Source organism: Salarias fasciatus, chromosome 9 (assembly GCF_902148845.1).
Source record: "Salarias fasciatus chromosome 9, fSalaFa1.1, whole genome shotgun sequence".
In the NCBI taxonomy this organism is placed as follows: Eukaryota; Metazoa; Chordata; class Actinopteri; order Blenniiformes; family Blenniidae; genus Salarias; species Salarias fasciatus.
In genome coordinates, this window is record NC_043753.1 from 13,528,014 (window position 1) to 13,543,364 (window position 15,351).

The following is a 15,351-nucleotide window of genomic DNA, read 5'->3' on the forward strand; positions in this document are numbered from 1 at the left end:
TTTGTCAGTCAGTCGCAGCCCCGGATTGGGCCATCCGGTGTTGATCACTTCTTTCTCTGGAAGACGTTGGCCAGCATGGCGCCGGACGTGGTCAGCTGACCCATCTTGCTCAGGAACTTGGTCTTCGCATCCTCGCCGACCAGACTGGAGGCGATGGACATGGAGCTGAAGAGAAGAAGCACGGGTTAAAGCCTGAACGAGAAAAACCCGACACAGTCTTCATTCTCTTATCTGGAGAAAAAACAGAGATTGCCGTTACAGCCTCTCCGTTTTTTTTTTTTTTTTTAACAGTTCAACGGCTTCACAAGTTCCTCTTTTGAGTTCGGACTGATACAGCAGACACAGCGCTGCGTGGTGCAACAGAAAGACAAACATCAATTAACGCCAAACTAGAGGAAGTTGAGAATCACACGTCTTTCTGATCTGTCACCAAATCACCTCACTTTGTGGCTCAGATTGATGCTAGTCTGCAGAACTGAGAAGAAATCAAACCTCTATGTAGAAGAGTTCATCAAACTCAACAGAACTGAGCCAGAAAGCTTCAATACTGGATCACAGTGACACAGAGAGAATTTCACAGATGTTTCGTGACACTAGCTCAATACGTGTCTTTGGAATTTTGTTTTTTACTACACTCAAAATCCCAGCGTTTCGGTTTCTGGAAGGAAATTAAACGGTGCTTGAAAAAAAGCATTCTCAGAGGTAAAAAGTCCTCAAAAGATGCACGCTGGGAAAATTACGGCCCGAGTCATCAGTTCTAGTGAGAAAAACTGCAGCGGGACCAGAGTGAAAGAGGAACTCGGATCTCCCAGCATGAGATTTTTCACTGCGAGCTTGAAGGGAGCACACCCAAAACTGGGCATTCGTTGACCAAAACACACTTCTTCTATCCATAAATCATTATTTTCCTTTATTTTATTTTAACTTTTAAGAAGGAAAAAAAACATTCAAGAGCTTTCCTAAGCTGGCTGCTCCAAGCTTCAATAGACTGAGCTCACGTTTCTCCTCTCTGGTTTGATAAATTGAAATGACCTCTCTGTCCTTCTTAAGGTTTCAGTTCCTGAAAGTAACCGCCAAAATGACCGCTATTATCTTCAGAGCGGCCCCTTCGGACGAGTCGGTGTTGTGGATGGGACATGCGACGGCTCTCACCCTTGTGCGTCTGACATCCCCCTGTTTTCCACCTTGATTTCACACTCCTTGATCATGGAGCTCAGAATGACCTGTGAAGCACAGGCAGATCCACCTTTAAAACACTCCCTTAACATCCTCCGATAGCATGAAAAAAAAAAAATCCCAATAATTGAACTTTGCGTGTGAAGCCTTCAGACGGAGCGGATATACCATGAGGAAAAGAGTCAGCTGACCATTAGTCACTTTGGGAAAATATTCACAAGAAATACATGTCGTGAGATTCTGAGACACAAATAAATGTGGAAGGGGAGGATGAATGAGTGTGTCTGAATAAGAGATGACGAGTCGCGCCGTCCTCTCAACCTGCAGAGTGTGAATGCGTGAACTTAACGTCCGAGTCGGTGCGCGATCATGTTTGTCCCGACCTCGTGTTCAGGAGAGAGCTGCTCCATGTCGGCGCGCAAGCACCTGAGGCCCGGCAGGAAGTGGTTGACCATCACTTCCTCAGAAATGACTGGACAGGATGTTAAGGGCTGGAAACTGAAGCAGCGGTTGAAATAAAAAGAAACGCCAGGTGCGCAGAATGTGGACGAGCGCATTTAGAGTGACACAGTAGAAATCAAGGCCTTTGACTTTCTCCGACTGCTTTAGCTCCAACGCAGACGCCTGAAAGCCACACATGGCTGTCAGTTTTAAATCTTTAAAAACCACACGGCGTTGACTTGTTTAAATCGCACGTCTAAATAAACAGCAAAAATAAAACCACTTCAAACACACAACATCTGACATTTAGCGATCTTCCCTTTCCTAGGTTTCAAGATAAACGGATCTTCAAGGTCAAGCAGTTACTCAAACCGACAGTGATTCCGGGAAACACTTTTGAAAACAAACTTCACAAAGTGGAGTTTTACTCGAGGCACACCCAGCCCGACGCAGACCGCCTGGTCAAAGGCTGCATGTGTTCTGTCACCTGCCAGAGGCTGCGGCGCTGCGAGGGACATGCAGTGAACACATCTGTATTTTTAGACGGTGGGAATGCACAGTTTCGGGAGCTCGTCACACTGATTACAAGAGAAAGACGCTGCAGTAGGAGGTGAGGCCTCTGAGGTTAGGGCTATACCTCCTGGACGCCACTGCACTGTGAAATCACAGCCTGACAAAAATCCGCAGGAATGAACCTCAGGAGCAGCTGTCTTCAGCGTGTGTGTGCCGGAGCTGGGTGGAGTACCGCTGATTGAGGCGGGATGGAGCGAAGGCAGGAAAGAGAGGGTGTGAGAAGGAGTAAATAGGGAGAGAATCAGAGAAGTGACGGAGGACAGAGACGGAGAAGAGGTACTGTGAACCTGAGTCCTGTCCTGGGAAGCCGTCCTGAGAAGCGGGGCTGACGCTGGGCTTCCTCCCCTCTCTCATCCTTTCCTTTGCTTAACCAACCCTGTAATTATCTCCAGCCCCAAAATGGAGGCAGCTTATTTTTCCCTTTCTCCCGCTGCCAAGTGACAGGCGGACTCTGCCAACGCACACAGTGGAGCAGTACAGCGAGGCACCGGGGCCGCGCCGCTTCGGACCGCGCAGGCGAAGCTACGCTGACAGTATTCCCACTGACTCACTGTTACGACAGCGAGCCCTGAACCCCGGCCAAGCTTGACACAGACTTCTAGTAAGTCCTTTGGAAAATGAAGTTGTAAAATATATCTGGTAAACTACGACAGCTCATCCAACTCGTGTTTTTCTTTTTGGTTGATGGCGGCTAATAAACGAGCGGCGAATTAGATTTCGAATAACGGGTCCAATAAAGAAGCTGAATGGAGGAGTCAAAAGCACGTGGCTCTTCCTACTGAGGCGCTCTGACCACGAGCGAATTGAAGGATACAGCAGCAGGAGAGGGCGCTGTAGGCCTCGAACAGCTGGGTGGCGATGTCGATCCTCTTGCTTTCCGCTGCCTGGCTGTTGTTCGCCAGAGCCAGCTTGTGAAGGTGTGGCAGCACGACTGGAGGGAGAAGATGAAGTCAAGGCGTCAGTGCACGGCAGAGACGGCGGTGGAGAGTGTGTGTTGTTTTTTTTTTTTTTTTTTTTAACATACATTCGTCTCTGAAGCGAGGCTCCGCGTTGGGCCCGACTCGTCCAAACGTCCTGATGATCTCCATGTGCAGAGAGTGCTGATCCTGGTACTGAGGGTCTTCCAGGAATGAGGCCAGCTGCATTTTCACCCGCTCCAGCAGCTGCACAAGCAAAGTATTTACTTATTTTCATGTATTTCACAGTCATTTGTACAGCTGAGTGTGCAGTTTGACATCAAGTCCCCCTCTCTTACCTCTTTCTGTGTCACAGTCTCCATGATGGTGCCAAAGGCGGGGATAGTCGATATCCGCACCGAGCTGAAAACGGCAGGGAAGCAAAACACAGCTTTGACCATCGACAGTCACAACGCGGCTCTCCCAGCTTCTCTCAACGCGGCCCGATAGCGTGTTTACGCCCGAGTCAAATATTATCTGCAGATTGCTCTTTGATCCTCACACTAGTTCTCAATGTGTGAATCATCTCATTTCCAGGTTTTAGCCACACTGAAACAGAAATACGTGGCTCCAGGGTGTATCATCAGCAGCTTTCCCGGGCCAGTTCCCGATGGCTCAAACAAGACGGGCACTGATTCCAATAAAGACCCAAATTGAGTACTTAAGCACATTTTCTTATTACGGCGGCACTTTTGGTAACGAGCGAGCGTTTAAACTGGAAACCGCAGAGAAGCAGGACCGCTACATTTGACACATGTTCTAAGTTTGCTTTAAATATAGTGATTACATCGGAATAACATGCCGGTGACCACAGTGGTGATGGAAGTGGTTACTGGACTGCCAGGTCAAGCTCGCCATCCTTTCCAACTTATTACATGAACAGAGGCAGTACATTTCATAACCAAACAAACTGTCAGGATTAACTTCATAACTAATAAGTTCTTCATGAGCAGCTGCAAAGTGGACTTCACAAACTGCGCTGCCGAAATGTGTTGAGAGTTTGAACATGATCATCTCGGTTTAGCCTGATACGCCGTGATCCTTAACAAAATGAAGCTATACCGCAAAACATCTTAATTTTCACAAGAGAAACCGCCGCAATTTGCAAATAATATTTGACCCAAATTCAACCGGCTCACACAATAAATGCATAATAATGTTTGCCTTGTTCTAAATTCATGTCTTGACTTCATATATTTACCATTTAATCACTGATCTGAACATTCAACAGAGAAAACTGGGTTTACAACAACTTTCTTGAAAATTTTAGTAGCAAAAAAGAAGACAAAAAACAAAAATGCTCTGATTGAAATAATTGCGTTAAAGAGGTTAATGGGATGAATTAGAGCAATGTTAGACAATCATTCCAGTGTCAGTGTCAGTGTCATAGACTGAGATCATTTACTCTAAAAATACTGTGCGTAAAGATTTTATTTATTTCAACTTTTCTTAATCTTTTTGCTGATACATGTGAACAATATCAAGCCAAAACGTACACGTTCCAGACTTGCTCGAGCTCAGGACCCATTAACATCTAAATGGGGAATAATGAGATGAGACGGGCTACATTCCCACAGTGACGTGTTTGGTTTCACTGTCAGCTACCGTCAAGACGCTGTCTCTAACTTGTCTGTTTAAACACTGGATTAAACTGAAGGAGGGTTGACTTCAGTATCGATCCAACTTGAAATGTTTAATCAGTCACTGCAGGTCGCTGGCTACAGGTTAAACCAATTACTGACAGGATAGAGGCGGGGGGGAAAAAAAGCCGATGTTTTCAGTCAAGTGCTTCACTGACCTGCTAATCACATCGGCCAAATATTATGATCGTTTTAAGGCCTATTGAGCAAGACACTGTTTCAAACTGTAAGGATGCAGCCCACAAAATGACAATGTTTACAGAGAGGTTTTCTTGTTTCAGGTGACTCACAATTCAGGCCCACTGCACAGAGTTATAAGGGCTGGAGCCGCCCGGCGATCTACTAATGCTTCACTCATGCCTCGGAGAACCAACTGCAAACCCATCACACGGCAGGATGAGAGAGAGGGAGAAGTACGGTGGGAGGGGGCGGAGACAGCAGGAGAGAGGGAGGTATAGACGAGAGAGAGAGAGAGAGAGACAGACAGAGAGAGAGAGAGACAGAGACAGAGAGGATAAACTGAGGAAGACAGGGTGAAAATAGCCAGCGACTAGCTGCTGGCGGGTCGGTCAGCTGGAGGGAGGGACCTCGTTCAACGGTGTCAGGTTGGGAGGAAGGAGGAGGAGGAGGAGGAGGGGGGAGGGGGGGTGACACAGGGGAACAGATGAGCATGCTGTCACATGTGGGCGATGTGCATGCGCCTGGTCTGACGGGAGACCGGCCGATGCGGTCGACCGATGGGGAGATGGCAGCTGGCGTGAGTTAGTGTGACGCGGACGTGCACGGCGTTAGTGTTACCGGCGGTCGCGCCGAAGAACGACCCCCTCGTGGCGCAGCCTGGACCTCAACAGGAGCGTCTCCACACCCCAATGCCAAAAACGTCAAGTCAATTACAACCAAATTTCCTCTAAATAGTTGCAATTTTGGTTTATTCTGCGCTGGATTTGCCTGGAGAGCTCCTGGGAGGTGCAGCCTGGTTCAAGTGTGACAGTTCTCAGGCGGCGGAGAGAAGGGGGAGAGAGACGCGGCGCGGTGCGGTTTACTGTTGTTGTTGTTGTCGTGGTTCCACTTACATTTCAGGGTCGGAGGATAGTGTGATGAGAGCCGGCACCACTCTCTGAGCTACCAGCGTCTCATTCACCCCCTTCACCAGCAGCTGATCGGATTGGACAGAGCCAGCCGTGATGTCACAGAGGCGGGCGGGGCATTGGGACAAGAGCGAGCAACACCGCCAATAGATAGAGAGAAGAAGGGAAGGAAGAAAAAAAAAACAAAAAACAAAAACAAAAACCAACAAAGCAAAATAAAGAGAGAAAAGGGGGGGAAAAAAACACAAAGATAGGAAGAGAGTGATATACAATGACAAGAACCGTAGCTGCAAGGCACGGACCGGCACTGCATGTATCAGGCAAGTGTGTGTTCATACGGACCCACACGCACTCACACACACTTACACAGACACACATGCACTCGCAGGTATGCAGAAGACATGACCAAGCCAACAAAGCTAAACTGCACAAGTACCGTCACATCAAGGTGACCATAAAGCTGAGGCCTCCTTCCACAGACGCCAGAGCAGATTATTTTTACTTAAGCTTTAAAAAAATAACAACAGTCTGGAGTATTCTCAACTGATCTGGCATCTGTAGTCGAGAGCCACCTTTGAATCCACAGTTTTGACAATGGTGGACAGCTTTACACTATGGAATGGTGACAGTGAGGTGTTCTGGGTAAGGGCGAGTACTGCACAAAACAGGGGGGGGGGGGACATGAATACAGCCCAGCACTCCTCCTCCTCCTCCCCCAGGGTTGGGATCAACACGGACCGGGTGCCAACGTTATACCTGGAGCCTCACCCCAACATCTGACCTCCGGTGTGCACAGGTCTCATGTCTCCAGTGACTCAAAGATTTGAGATTAAATTTGACTTCCCAGCATGCCTTCAAGTCTCTTGACTGAGCAGGATTTCCAGATTTGCCGACTTTCCCGGCAGACATCTATGCGGTCACAGCTGAGACATGTGCACAGTGAGAGGCCTCATGCTAACTCCAGGAGGGTCGAGCCATAGCGTTGGAACCAGAGTCCTGATAAAGCTACAGCTACTGTCCTCACGTTAAAAAAAAAGACAGAATAGCTTCATATTAAGAGGCACATTTCAACAGCAACGGCAACAGCAAGCACAGCTGGCACATACACAGCAGATCGTAAAAATAAACATTTCATCTGGACTGTATGCACAATGTGTTAAATAACTATACAATCAAAACTAATTACTTAAAGTTAAAACACATCTAACTATGCAGCCTTTATTTTATGAGGTTCAAAGTGATTTAATCTCATGCGTTGCTAAAAATGCAATAGCAAACAGTAAATATATCAACAGTGGACATTTTTAGGAAAAAAGTAAACAACTTGAATGCATTCAGTACAGTATGTCGGCCGGTCTGTTTTCTTATGTACCTCAAACATCCGTGCGGCAGTGCACCGCACCAGCGCAGACGTGTGGACCACCCCGTACCACAGGACGGTCAGCAGCAGCTCATGGTACACTGGATTGGCTCTAAAAGCAGAGAGAGACGGAGAGAGACTCAAAAGTTGTGAGGGATTTCATAGTCAGGTATGAGAACAGTGAAAGGAAGCCTGCCAGCGCGAGTCTTTCTTCCTGAAAGTGGAGTCGGGTTCTGTCAGACGTTATGAAACATGTGGGACGCGTTCATTACTGTTACGATGACTGAAATGTGCTTAAATATTTATATTACCATGTCGGGGCAAAAAGCAAGTCCAAATAAAAAAAAAAGAGGCATGTTTATGGTCAGATGAGGGTTGGGGAACTACTAGCTACGATTGACTTTAGAGCAAGCCTGCAGGAGACGAATGCAGGCCAGTGCAAAGTAACAAGGAGGCATGACGGCGCCTGTGTGTGTGTGTGTTTCTCACCCCAGCTCGACGAAGGAGGCCTTCAGACTATCGAGAGGTGCATGGGACAGAGACAGAGTGGTCATAACATCCTCCAGGAAACCCACCAACAGCTTCCGATCCTCCTCCTTGAAGCAGTGACAACATGTTTACGTCAGATACAAATATATTCCTCATATCACGTTCAGGTACGCATATCTGTGAAGGCAGTTTTCTAGTGCTCAGCCTGTGTGTTTTGGGGTATTTTTATTGTTTTTGCGACATCACACCCCTGAGCTGCTGGAAGCATATTTGTTTGACACATTGTGTTGAAAGTTATCACAAAATGCAGCCGTCCCGCAGCGCCGATGTGTTTTGCAAGTGCCGCATTATTTTGGGAGCCTAAAATCAAAACAGAATTATGCGGTAGCGCGATGTATTTTAAAGCGGATTTTCCCCTCAAGACGTTGAACAATAACCCGAAGTGCAAGGCGGCTCACACCCCGAACAATCCCATATGCAAGAGAGGAGGGGAGTGTAAAAACCAACAATTCAGCAAAATGAAGAACTTGTGGTGATGCTTAGTTTTTAGAAATATCTTAGAAAATTACAGAGGTTAGGGGAGAAAGCATAGCGTTTCAAGAATATTGATGTTACGAGACAGAAATACAAGGAAACGTTTGACCGTTAAATAACATCAGGCTCCGAGCTGCAGCTTGAAGCTACCTGATTGTAACACGTCAGCACTCCAGTGGCGTAGATGGGCACCGTTGCTTTGGTGAGAATGCCGTTCCCAGCCGAAGCATCTGGCGGAGACAGAAAACCAGAATCCGATAAGTCAAGAGCATTAACGTCTAAGTTCGACTTACAGTAATTAAAACAGGCTGGATCAAATTTCATTTCGTTTGAGTGAGCATGTGTTTTCCAAAGTCAAAGATGTGTCGACATAAAAGCACAATGTGCTGGGATCAGTTTCTTCATTTCACTTTAGATTTTACCGTCCTATAAAAAAAGTAAAACTGAAGCTGTCCATCATCCTGCGGTGCACATTTGGTGACATGAATATATGTGCAGCATATTGTTGTGGCTTTGAAAGAAATCCGCCGAAAATGAGCATTTCTACACAAAAGTCATGATGCCCTCAACGCAGGAAGAAACTTAAGCAAACACATTTCATAAATCGCCACAAGACCAAAATTACTCCAAGCACCTTTTTTTTTAACTGCAGAAACATGCTTGGAATTAAAAAGAAAGGGAAAGGAGGGGAACGCCCATGACTAACTCCAAGTAGATTGTTTACATCAGTGCTGTCCGTGTCTAAATGCCTCCTTTCCTACATTCCCATGGCAGAGTTGGGTAAAAGCTGAACTTACCGACGTTCTCTTCAGAAAGCCGGAGAATCTCTTGGAACTGCGGCTTAACCTGCAGAGCAGAAACATATTTAGATGCTGCTTTTAAATTTTTTAACTGATAAAGACAAAATGTCCCCATAAAATCTACAATTAATAAATTGGTTTTACTAATAAACTAAAGTGCATGAAGATAGTTTGTTAACGTAATAAAGTAAAAGGTGTCGGATTTTACGTGTAAAGTGCATTTTGACCACTTCAGCAGCCTCAAAGTGCTTTACACATGAGTGACTTCTGTTGGTAGTAATTTTGGTTTTACTGTTTTTCCCCATTCACTTATGGACCGGGCGAGACGTGGGACTGAACTCCTGATCTTGGAAATGGACAATAACCCACTCTGCCCACACTGTGATGTGTTGAACACATAATTTGATGTGGCGGGGGAAAGAAAAACTTCACCTTAGTGTTGGTGAAAATCTTGCCGAACGTGCGACAGAACCTCCAGAAGAAGCGAGAGAACTCGTGAACGCACGTCGTCGACGTCACGTTGATGCGGCCCACAATCTCTATGAGCTGAGGCAGGCTGGGAAAAGAGCAGACGGGTGGAAATCAGTGTGCGCGCACTGTGACGACATGGCAATGACAGATTTTGTACTTCGTGATACACGGTTGATGATTTTGAGTGTGCACTTGCACTGCTAAAGTGGGAAAATAAATCTGTTCACACATTCATTTGCAGTTAGAAAAGTGGGAGTTTCGATGAGTTACTGTAAGTCTCAAGGGAAATAATACAAATGAGTGTAATGAGTTAAAAAAAAACCCAGTTGTGTGTATTTCTTACAGTTGGTTGACCACCCATAGCAGACTCTCCCAGCCAGTGGTTCCCTCGTGCTCCAGCTGGTGGTCATACAGCAGCAGCAGGGCGCTGAGCATCTCCCTGCTGCCAATGATCGTCGCCACATCCTGGAGGGGAGAAGCCGGCCTGGGAAACCGAGTCACTGCAGGAGCAAACAAACAGGGAAATTGTAAATAAGTCAACACGGAGCGTTAAGATACAAAAGAAGAAAATTATAATGTACAGAGGTCACCCGACACTTTATTTTCTTTGGATTACCTTCTATTGCAGGAATGTCTCCGTGGAGTTTGGCCCTGCTGGTGAAGGGTGCGTTCTGCAGCACCACGGCAAACAGAGGAGGGATGAGGGACTGAAGGGCCGACAGGAAAATGTGGAGCTTGTGTTCATCCAAGCCATGTTCTCCCTGCTGCAGGAAAAAACAAAAATCGCTATATGAATGACGCTGCTTTCCCCTCCAACCTCAAATTAAAAAACAAACAAAAAAAAAGAATAAGAGGATAACGTTTACCGTGAGGAGTTTCTCTATACGTGCCAGCAGAGAAGGGATGAGTGCAGTGTACAAGGTTCCCAGCTCTGTGGTCCAGGCAGCAAAGGCAGGAATGAAGACCTGGTGGACGGCACTGACCACCCGCTCTGACGGGTCGCCGAGGGACAGCAGCATCAGCTCAAAACCCTGGGTGAAACGAGAGAGTCACGTTTAAACACCTTCATGTTTACAACAGCAGGAGGAACTTCTGAGGCGATGACGATCCAGGCTGCCGATTCTGGCACTAAAGAGGCGAGCCGAGACAAGACTCGCATACCTGTGAGTACTTATCAGGGTCATCTATGTAACCCATGATGATGCCCAGACTCTTGACCACGGCCTCTCTGACCATGTCCGCCTTATCCTCGGTCAGCATCTGCTGCAGCATGGACAGCACCAGAGAGCTCCGGATCTCCTTCTGTACAGAAAACAGCCAACATAAAGACGCTCATATTCGAGATTATTACGATCTGGATTCATGGAGAGTCACTTCTTAACAATGAGGGCTTACAGGCAGGTAAGGTGCTAAGGCTCCGCAGGACTCAGCCACCAATAATCTCCTCTCTGGGTATTTGTGGTTAATCTGCAGGAGACAGTATTATGGCAAATGTTGAAATCAACAAAGGGAAGAGAAAATGAAAATGAAGTAAGGGGGCAGACGGGAGTGCAGGCCCCACGGAATGGAAACAACTTAAGAATCATAAACATGCTGACCCTGTAAAAACCACTATTTGTCTTTCTGGGCAGATTCTCAGACTCCAAATTGCTGGCAGCTGTTGTTGCCATGGCAGCAGATTTTGTTGATCATAAATGCGGTGACACAGGTGGCAACGAAAACAAAGCTGCTCCCACATTTAAGTCAGGGACACCGTGGAAGCGATGATAGCAATTTTCTGGATGAAAACACTCTTCTGGTCTTGTCCTTATGCGTTAGTTTTGAGCGACTTTGACGTGACTTTACGCAGGAGTTAATTGTAAACTGAAGAAATGAAGCTTACCTGTTCCCAGCACTGAGGAAGCAGCTCGGCCTCGACGCGCGTGGGACCCACATGCCTCGCGAACGCAACACACCCCGTCAGGATCATTTGTCTTTTGGACACAAAAACATGAATTAATGTTGTATAGCCCTCCATTCTAGGTCTTAACACTTTCAAATGGGCATACCTCTGCTCATCATCTGGCCTCTTGATGAGGTTGAAGAGGATGTGAAGGAGCTGGTCTCTCTCTTTGGGCTCTGGGTGAAGGCAGGCGGTACACAAGATGAGCGGAATCAACTCCTGGAGTCAGGGAGAAGACAGAGCAACGGAAAGAGCTGGCATGAGTGTTGATTGCTTGCTAAAATTACAGTGTGGTTACGGTTACGACACAGGAAAAGGAGGATGTGAGCAGTAAAGCTAGGGAGCTGCAGGAGCAGGAGAGAGGGGGAAGCTGGGCTTTAAAAGAAGAGAAGAAAGTGGGGAAAGTCACAAGAAGAAAGACACACGGGGGCGTGGGGTCACCTATTAAAACCAGCAGGAGGCCATCAACACCTGTGAAAACACGCTCACCTTTAATATATACTCATTCGGCTTCGGAGTCACACACGAGAAACGCGGGCTAAGTGTTGTAAAAGCTCAAAGAGTACACGCGCACACACCCTGACACAGCTGCATACGGGACAACACACACATATCTAAAGCGCTCGTTTTCTTCACGAAGCTGAATTTTTATCCCAAGAGTTCAGCCGGAGTTCAGCAGCCCCAGTCAGGGGAGCGACGGCGCTCAGCTACCCTTGATACGGGGCCTCCATGGCCAAATTGTGGTCAGCCCTGCATTCTCGCCACACATACCGAAATTAGAGAGTGCAAAGAGGTAAAAATATATTTTTTTTCATTCTCTCTTTCTCTTTTTTTTCCCAGTAAGATACTGTACGCTCCTGCCAAGTGCTGGAAGGGCAAGCAAAACCCCAACACGAGATGGACAGTTGGACCAAGCAGGGACTTGGGTAAAGATAGGCTGGGATGAGTCACTCTCTGAAGTCAATGCCACGGTGGCTATCTTATAAAAAACTAAAAATAACAATATGACATTTAAGCATCCCAGGGTCAATTATAGCATTTACTAGATGGGTTTAATGCGGGTGAGGTCAGTTCAAGTGTAAAGGAAAACAGCAAAAAAAAACTTGCACATTAACAGAGTTCAGCCCATTTTGACTGTCACATCCCATTATCTTCTGCCTCGGCTCCCGAGAGCGCTCTGGATCTTCACGCAAGATATTTGGGGCAGTCGAGAAAACCCGCTTGATAAAACAAATTAAAGATTTTATCAAGAGTACACATCTAAAGAGCCAGGAACCGCACTGACCTCGTGCTATTTCAGTGTCAACTCCTGGGTTCTTGATGTGAAGGCTCCTTCAGGAGGTTAAACGTCTGACCGGACCCGAGTAAACATTGTGGGCAGGTACAGTGGACAGAACGACGCCAGGACCCGGGGACAGGGGGCCCCTGTGCTTTTCTTTTCAAAAGTAGAGCAACTTTCCATCCTAAAGTCCAGTTTGCAGGAGGCACAACATCGAAAGCCAATTTTGTTTTCACTGCCTCTTTTTCTTCTCTATGCAGCCGTCGTAGCTGCTCGGCCCCAACAAAGGTGAAATCTAGTGTCGGTTTACCGCTTTGGTCCTGACTCAACGGCATGACAGGGCAAAATTTTTACTTCACAGCGAGCAGAAGCAAATTAAATTCTGAGCCTTACTGGATTAAATTTACACGCGTTTGCTTCACCTGCAAAAAGTTTTATTCGGATCCGACGGCTTCCTTGTCAACTGAAAGCCTTTGTGTAAAATTTACTATAAATAGGAAATTGTTGTAACAAACAACATCCACAAGGCAACTTTTATGTTTACTAGAAGAACTGAATCATAATTATCTCAACAAAAAAAAAAAAATAAAAAAAATAAAAAAATCCCCACTAATAAAAGCACAGTACTACAATGCAGGTCTGTATGCTGACGAACAAAACGGTGTTAATGATTCACAGAGTCTGATAACAAAGCCAGGTGGCAGGCAGGGTCTAAATGTATCACACTACCGTTTCAAGTCAAACACCTTTTGTTCTTAAGTGGGTGTCAAATTCAAACAACGGAAGGTGTGTCTTCAGGCATGAGGTGGTTGAAAGCTTCGGGCTGCAAGATAGAAATATGTGTGTGCGTGCGCGTCATGGCCGGTGAATCTAACGGACACGGTACAAAGTTCACCGCGCTCAAGAAGAAGAACCCCCTCGAGTACAAGTGAACAACTGTGTTTTATTTTATTTTTTTTTCCTTTTCACGAACCTCTCCCTTCAGTTTGTTTATCTTTGATTTTGCAGAGAGATTAAGTTCCTCATAACCGCCTGAGGTAGAATTAAAAAACTATATAACCATGGTGATATGCAAAGCAGCATGGCTGAGAGCTATTCCAGCCACGCCGGCTTCTTTCATACACAAATCGCATGCATGCAGAAATGTGCAGAGCACAGAGTTACCTGAACAGGTTTGTGCACTGTAGCTTGCAGAGAATAGCGTCTTGTGAAAACATAATCTATCATAAAAACTGTTTCCCTGAAGAAGAAGTTAATATATGATAGCAAAGTAACTCTCTCCAAGTTAAATGCAAAAGCTGGTTTCCTGTTACACACACATTTTACTCAGAACAATAAGCAATATATGCATACATTTTATTTATAAGAGCATGGAAATACTTTGAACCTATGGAAATGACTGAGCAAATTAAAAGTGAAAATAATAATGATGGTGAGTCGGAGCCTAAGTGACAGCGGTTGGAGCTGGGCATTAATCACACACTTCTGAGCTACAAGGCCGTATGGGAACCATGCAGATGAGCGCGTGAGAGACTCACCTGGCAAAGATGCGTAACCATTCTCTAGAAGAGAGGCATGCATGAGAGTGAGAGAATGAGTGAGACGAAAAAAGAGAGAAGTGAAAATAAAAACCAGTGAGGGCAAAAAAGACAGCAAACGCGAGTAAGGGACAAAGAACTGGCAGAGCAATGGCGTCTGGTGGGAACAAACGCTATCGGAAAAGGAAAAATGAAACTCCCAATCAATAGATGGACACAAGTCAGCCAGAGACAGCAGCTCAAAAAAAAAAAAAACAAAAAAAAAACCTTACTGGAAAATGTTTACATAAAGACGGTACAGATTTCTGGCCGTAAAACAAGAAGGGATAAAGGTGCTCTGTGCAGCCTTAATTCATTAAGCTGCAGACAATAGTGAGATTTTCTTAAACAAACGGTGAATCACGCTGATTACACCACTGACAAGATGAATGGCAGGCTCCAGACCGTGTGTGGCGCTGCATTGCATGCTGGTTTAATTTTAGGATTACCTTAGGCACAAACCGAGAAAAGGGTGGCGCGCTTTAAGCAAACATGGTAGAAAACTTCTGAGAAGAGAGGATGGTGCAACAGGATGAATCACCATCAAAAAAAAAAAAAAAGAAACAATTATATTTTAGTCACTGAGACAAAGTTTTTAACTAAATGTCCAAAGCTCAGTTTAGGAGGACACCATACAGTGGAGTAGAGTAGTCGTAAAAAAAAAATAACAGCACAACATGTAGCACCTTTAACTCTTGATGTTTTAGAAATTAGTTCCCATTTAATATGAACTGTCTCTGATTGGGAATCCGCAAGGTAAGAATGACTCTTAACTTTAACTCTGCTTCGCCTTGCTGCTTTGTGTGCATCTATTAGACGTCAAGACAAAAGGTTTGTGATGACAATAGCACCAAACGATCCAAAGAGGGGAACACGGGGGGGGGGGGCAGAAAGACAAGCTGGAGGAGGAGGTTACCTCTCGTTTAGCAAGAAGAACGTTTGGGACGATGTGAGGGAGGCAGCGGCCCAGCATGAGCATCACGCTCTCCTCGCTGTCGGCTATACGAGACACCTAGAGAGACACA

The 15,351-nt window shown here is 46.0% G+C and overlaps 2 protein-coding genes across 8 annotated transcripts in view; one reads left to right on the forward strand and one right to left on the reverse strand.

Moving 5' to 3' along the window:
- relch (RAB11 binding and LisH domain, coiled-coil and HEAT repeat containing) overlaps window positions 1-15,351 on the reverse strand; it is a 26,439-nt gene continuing 11,088 nt past the window's right edge. For 2 of the 7 annotated variants that reach the window (XM_030099544.1, XM_030099539.1), the window contains 21 exons: window positions 15,243-15,338; window positions 14,288-14,311; window positions 11,577-11,689; window positions 11,411-11,501; window positions 10,924-10,995; window positions 10,690-10,830; window positions 10,395-10,559; window positions 10,145-10,292; window positions 9,872-10,028; window positions 9,490-9,613; window positions 9,055-9,103; window positions 8,408-8,487; window positions 7,724-7,830; window positions 7,247-7,346; window positions 5,860-5,942; window positions 3,446-3,509; window positions 3,215-3,353; window positions 3,005-3,121; window positions 1,560-1,648; window positions 1,153-1,223; window positions 1-165 (listed from right to left, as the gene is read on the reverse strand). In XM_030099544.1, the coding sequence (XP_029955404.1) occupies window positions 45-165; window positions 1,153-1,223; window positions 1,560-1,648; window positions 3,005-3,121; window positions 3,215-3,353; window positions 3,446-3,509; window positions 5,860-5,942; window positions 7,247-7,346; window positions 7,724-7,830; window positions 8,408-8,487; window positions 9,055-9,103; window positions 9,490-9,613; window positions 9,872-10,028; window positions 10,145-10,292; window positions 10,395-10,559; window positions 10,690-10,830; window positions 10,924-10,995; window positions 11,411-11,501; window positions 11,577-11,689; window positions 14,288-14,311; window positions 15,243-15,338 (2,151 nt within the window). In that variant the 3' untranslated portion in view covers window positions 1-44. Of the gene's footprint in view, window positions 166-1,152; window positions 1,224-1,559; window positions 1,649-3,004; window positions 3,122-3,214; window positions 3,354-3,445; window positions 3,510-5,076; window positions 5,160-5,859; window positions 5,943-7,246; window positions 7,347-7,723; window positions 7,831-8,407; window positions 8,488-9,054; window positions 9,104-9,489; window positions 9,614-9,871; window positions 10,029-10,144; window positions 10,293-10,394; window positions 10,560-10,689; window positions 10,831-10,923; window positions 10,996-11,410; window positions 11,502-11,576; window positions 11,690-14,287; window positions 14,312-15,242; window positions 15,339-15,351 lie in introns of all 7 variants that reach the window. The other 5 variants (XM_030099545.1, XM_030099542.1, XM_030099541.1 and 2 more) reach the window with 4 other exon arrangements.
- The window catches only part of pign (phosphatidylinositol glycan anchor biosynthesis, class N), a 24,347-nt gene continuing 22,272 nt past the window's right edge, over window positions 13,277-15,351 (forward strand). Inside the window, exon 1 of the mRNA XM_030099549.1 lies at window positions 13,277-13,287. The gene's annotated coding sequence lies outside the window, so the exon portion shown is untranslated. The remainder of the gene's footprint in view (window positions 13,288-15,351) is intronic.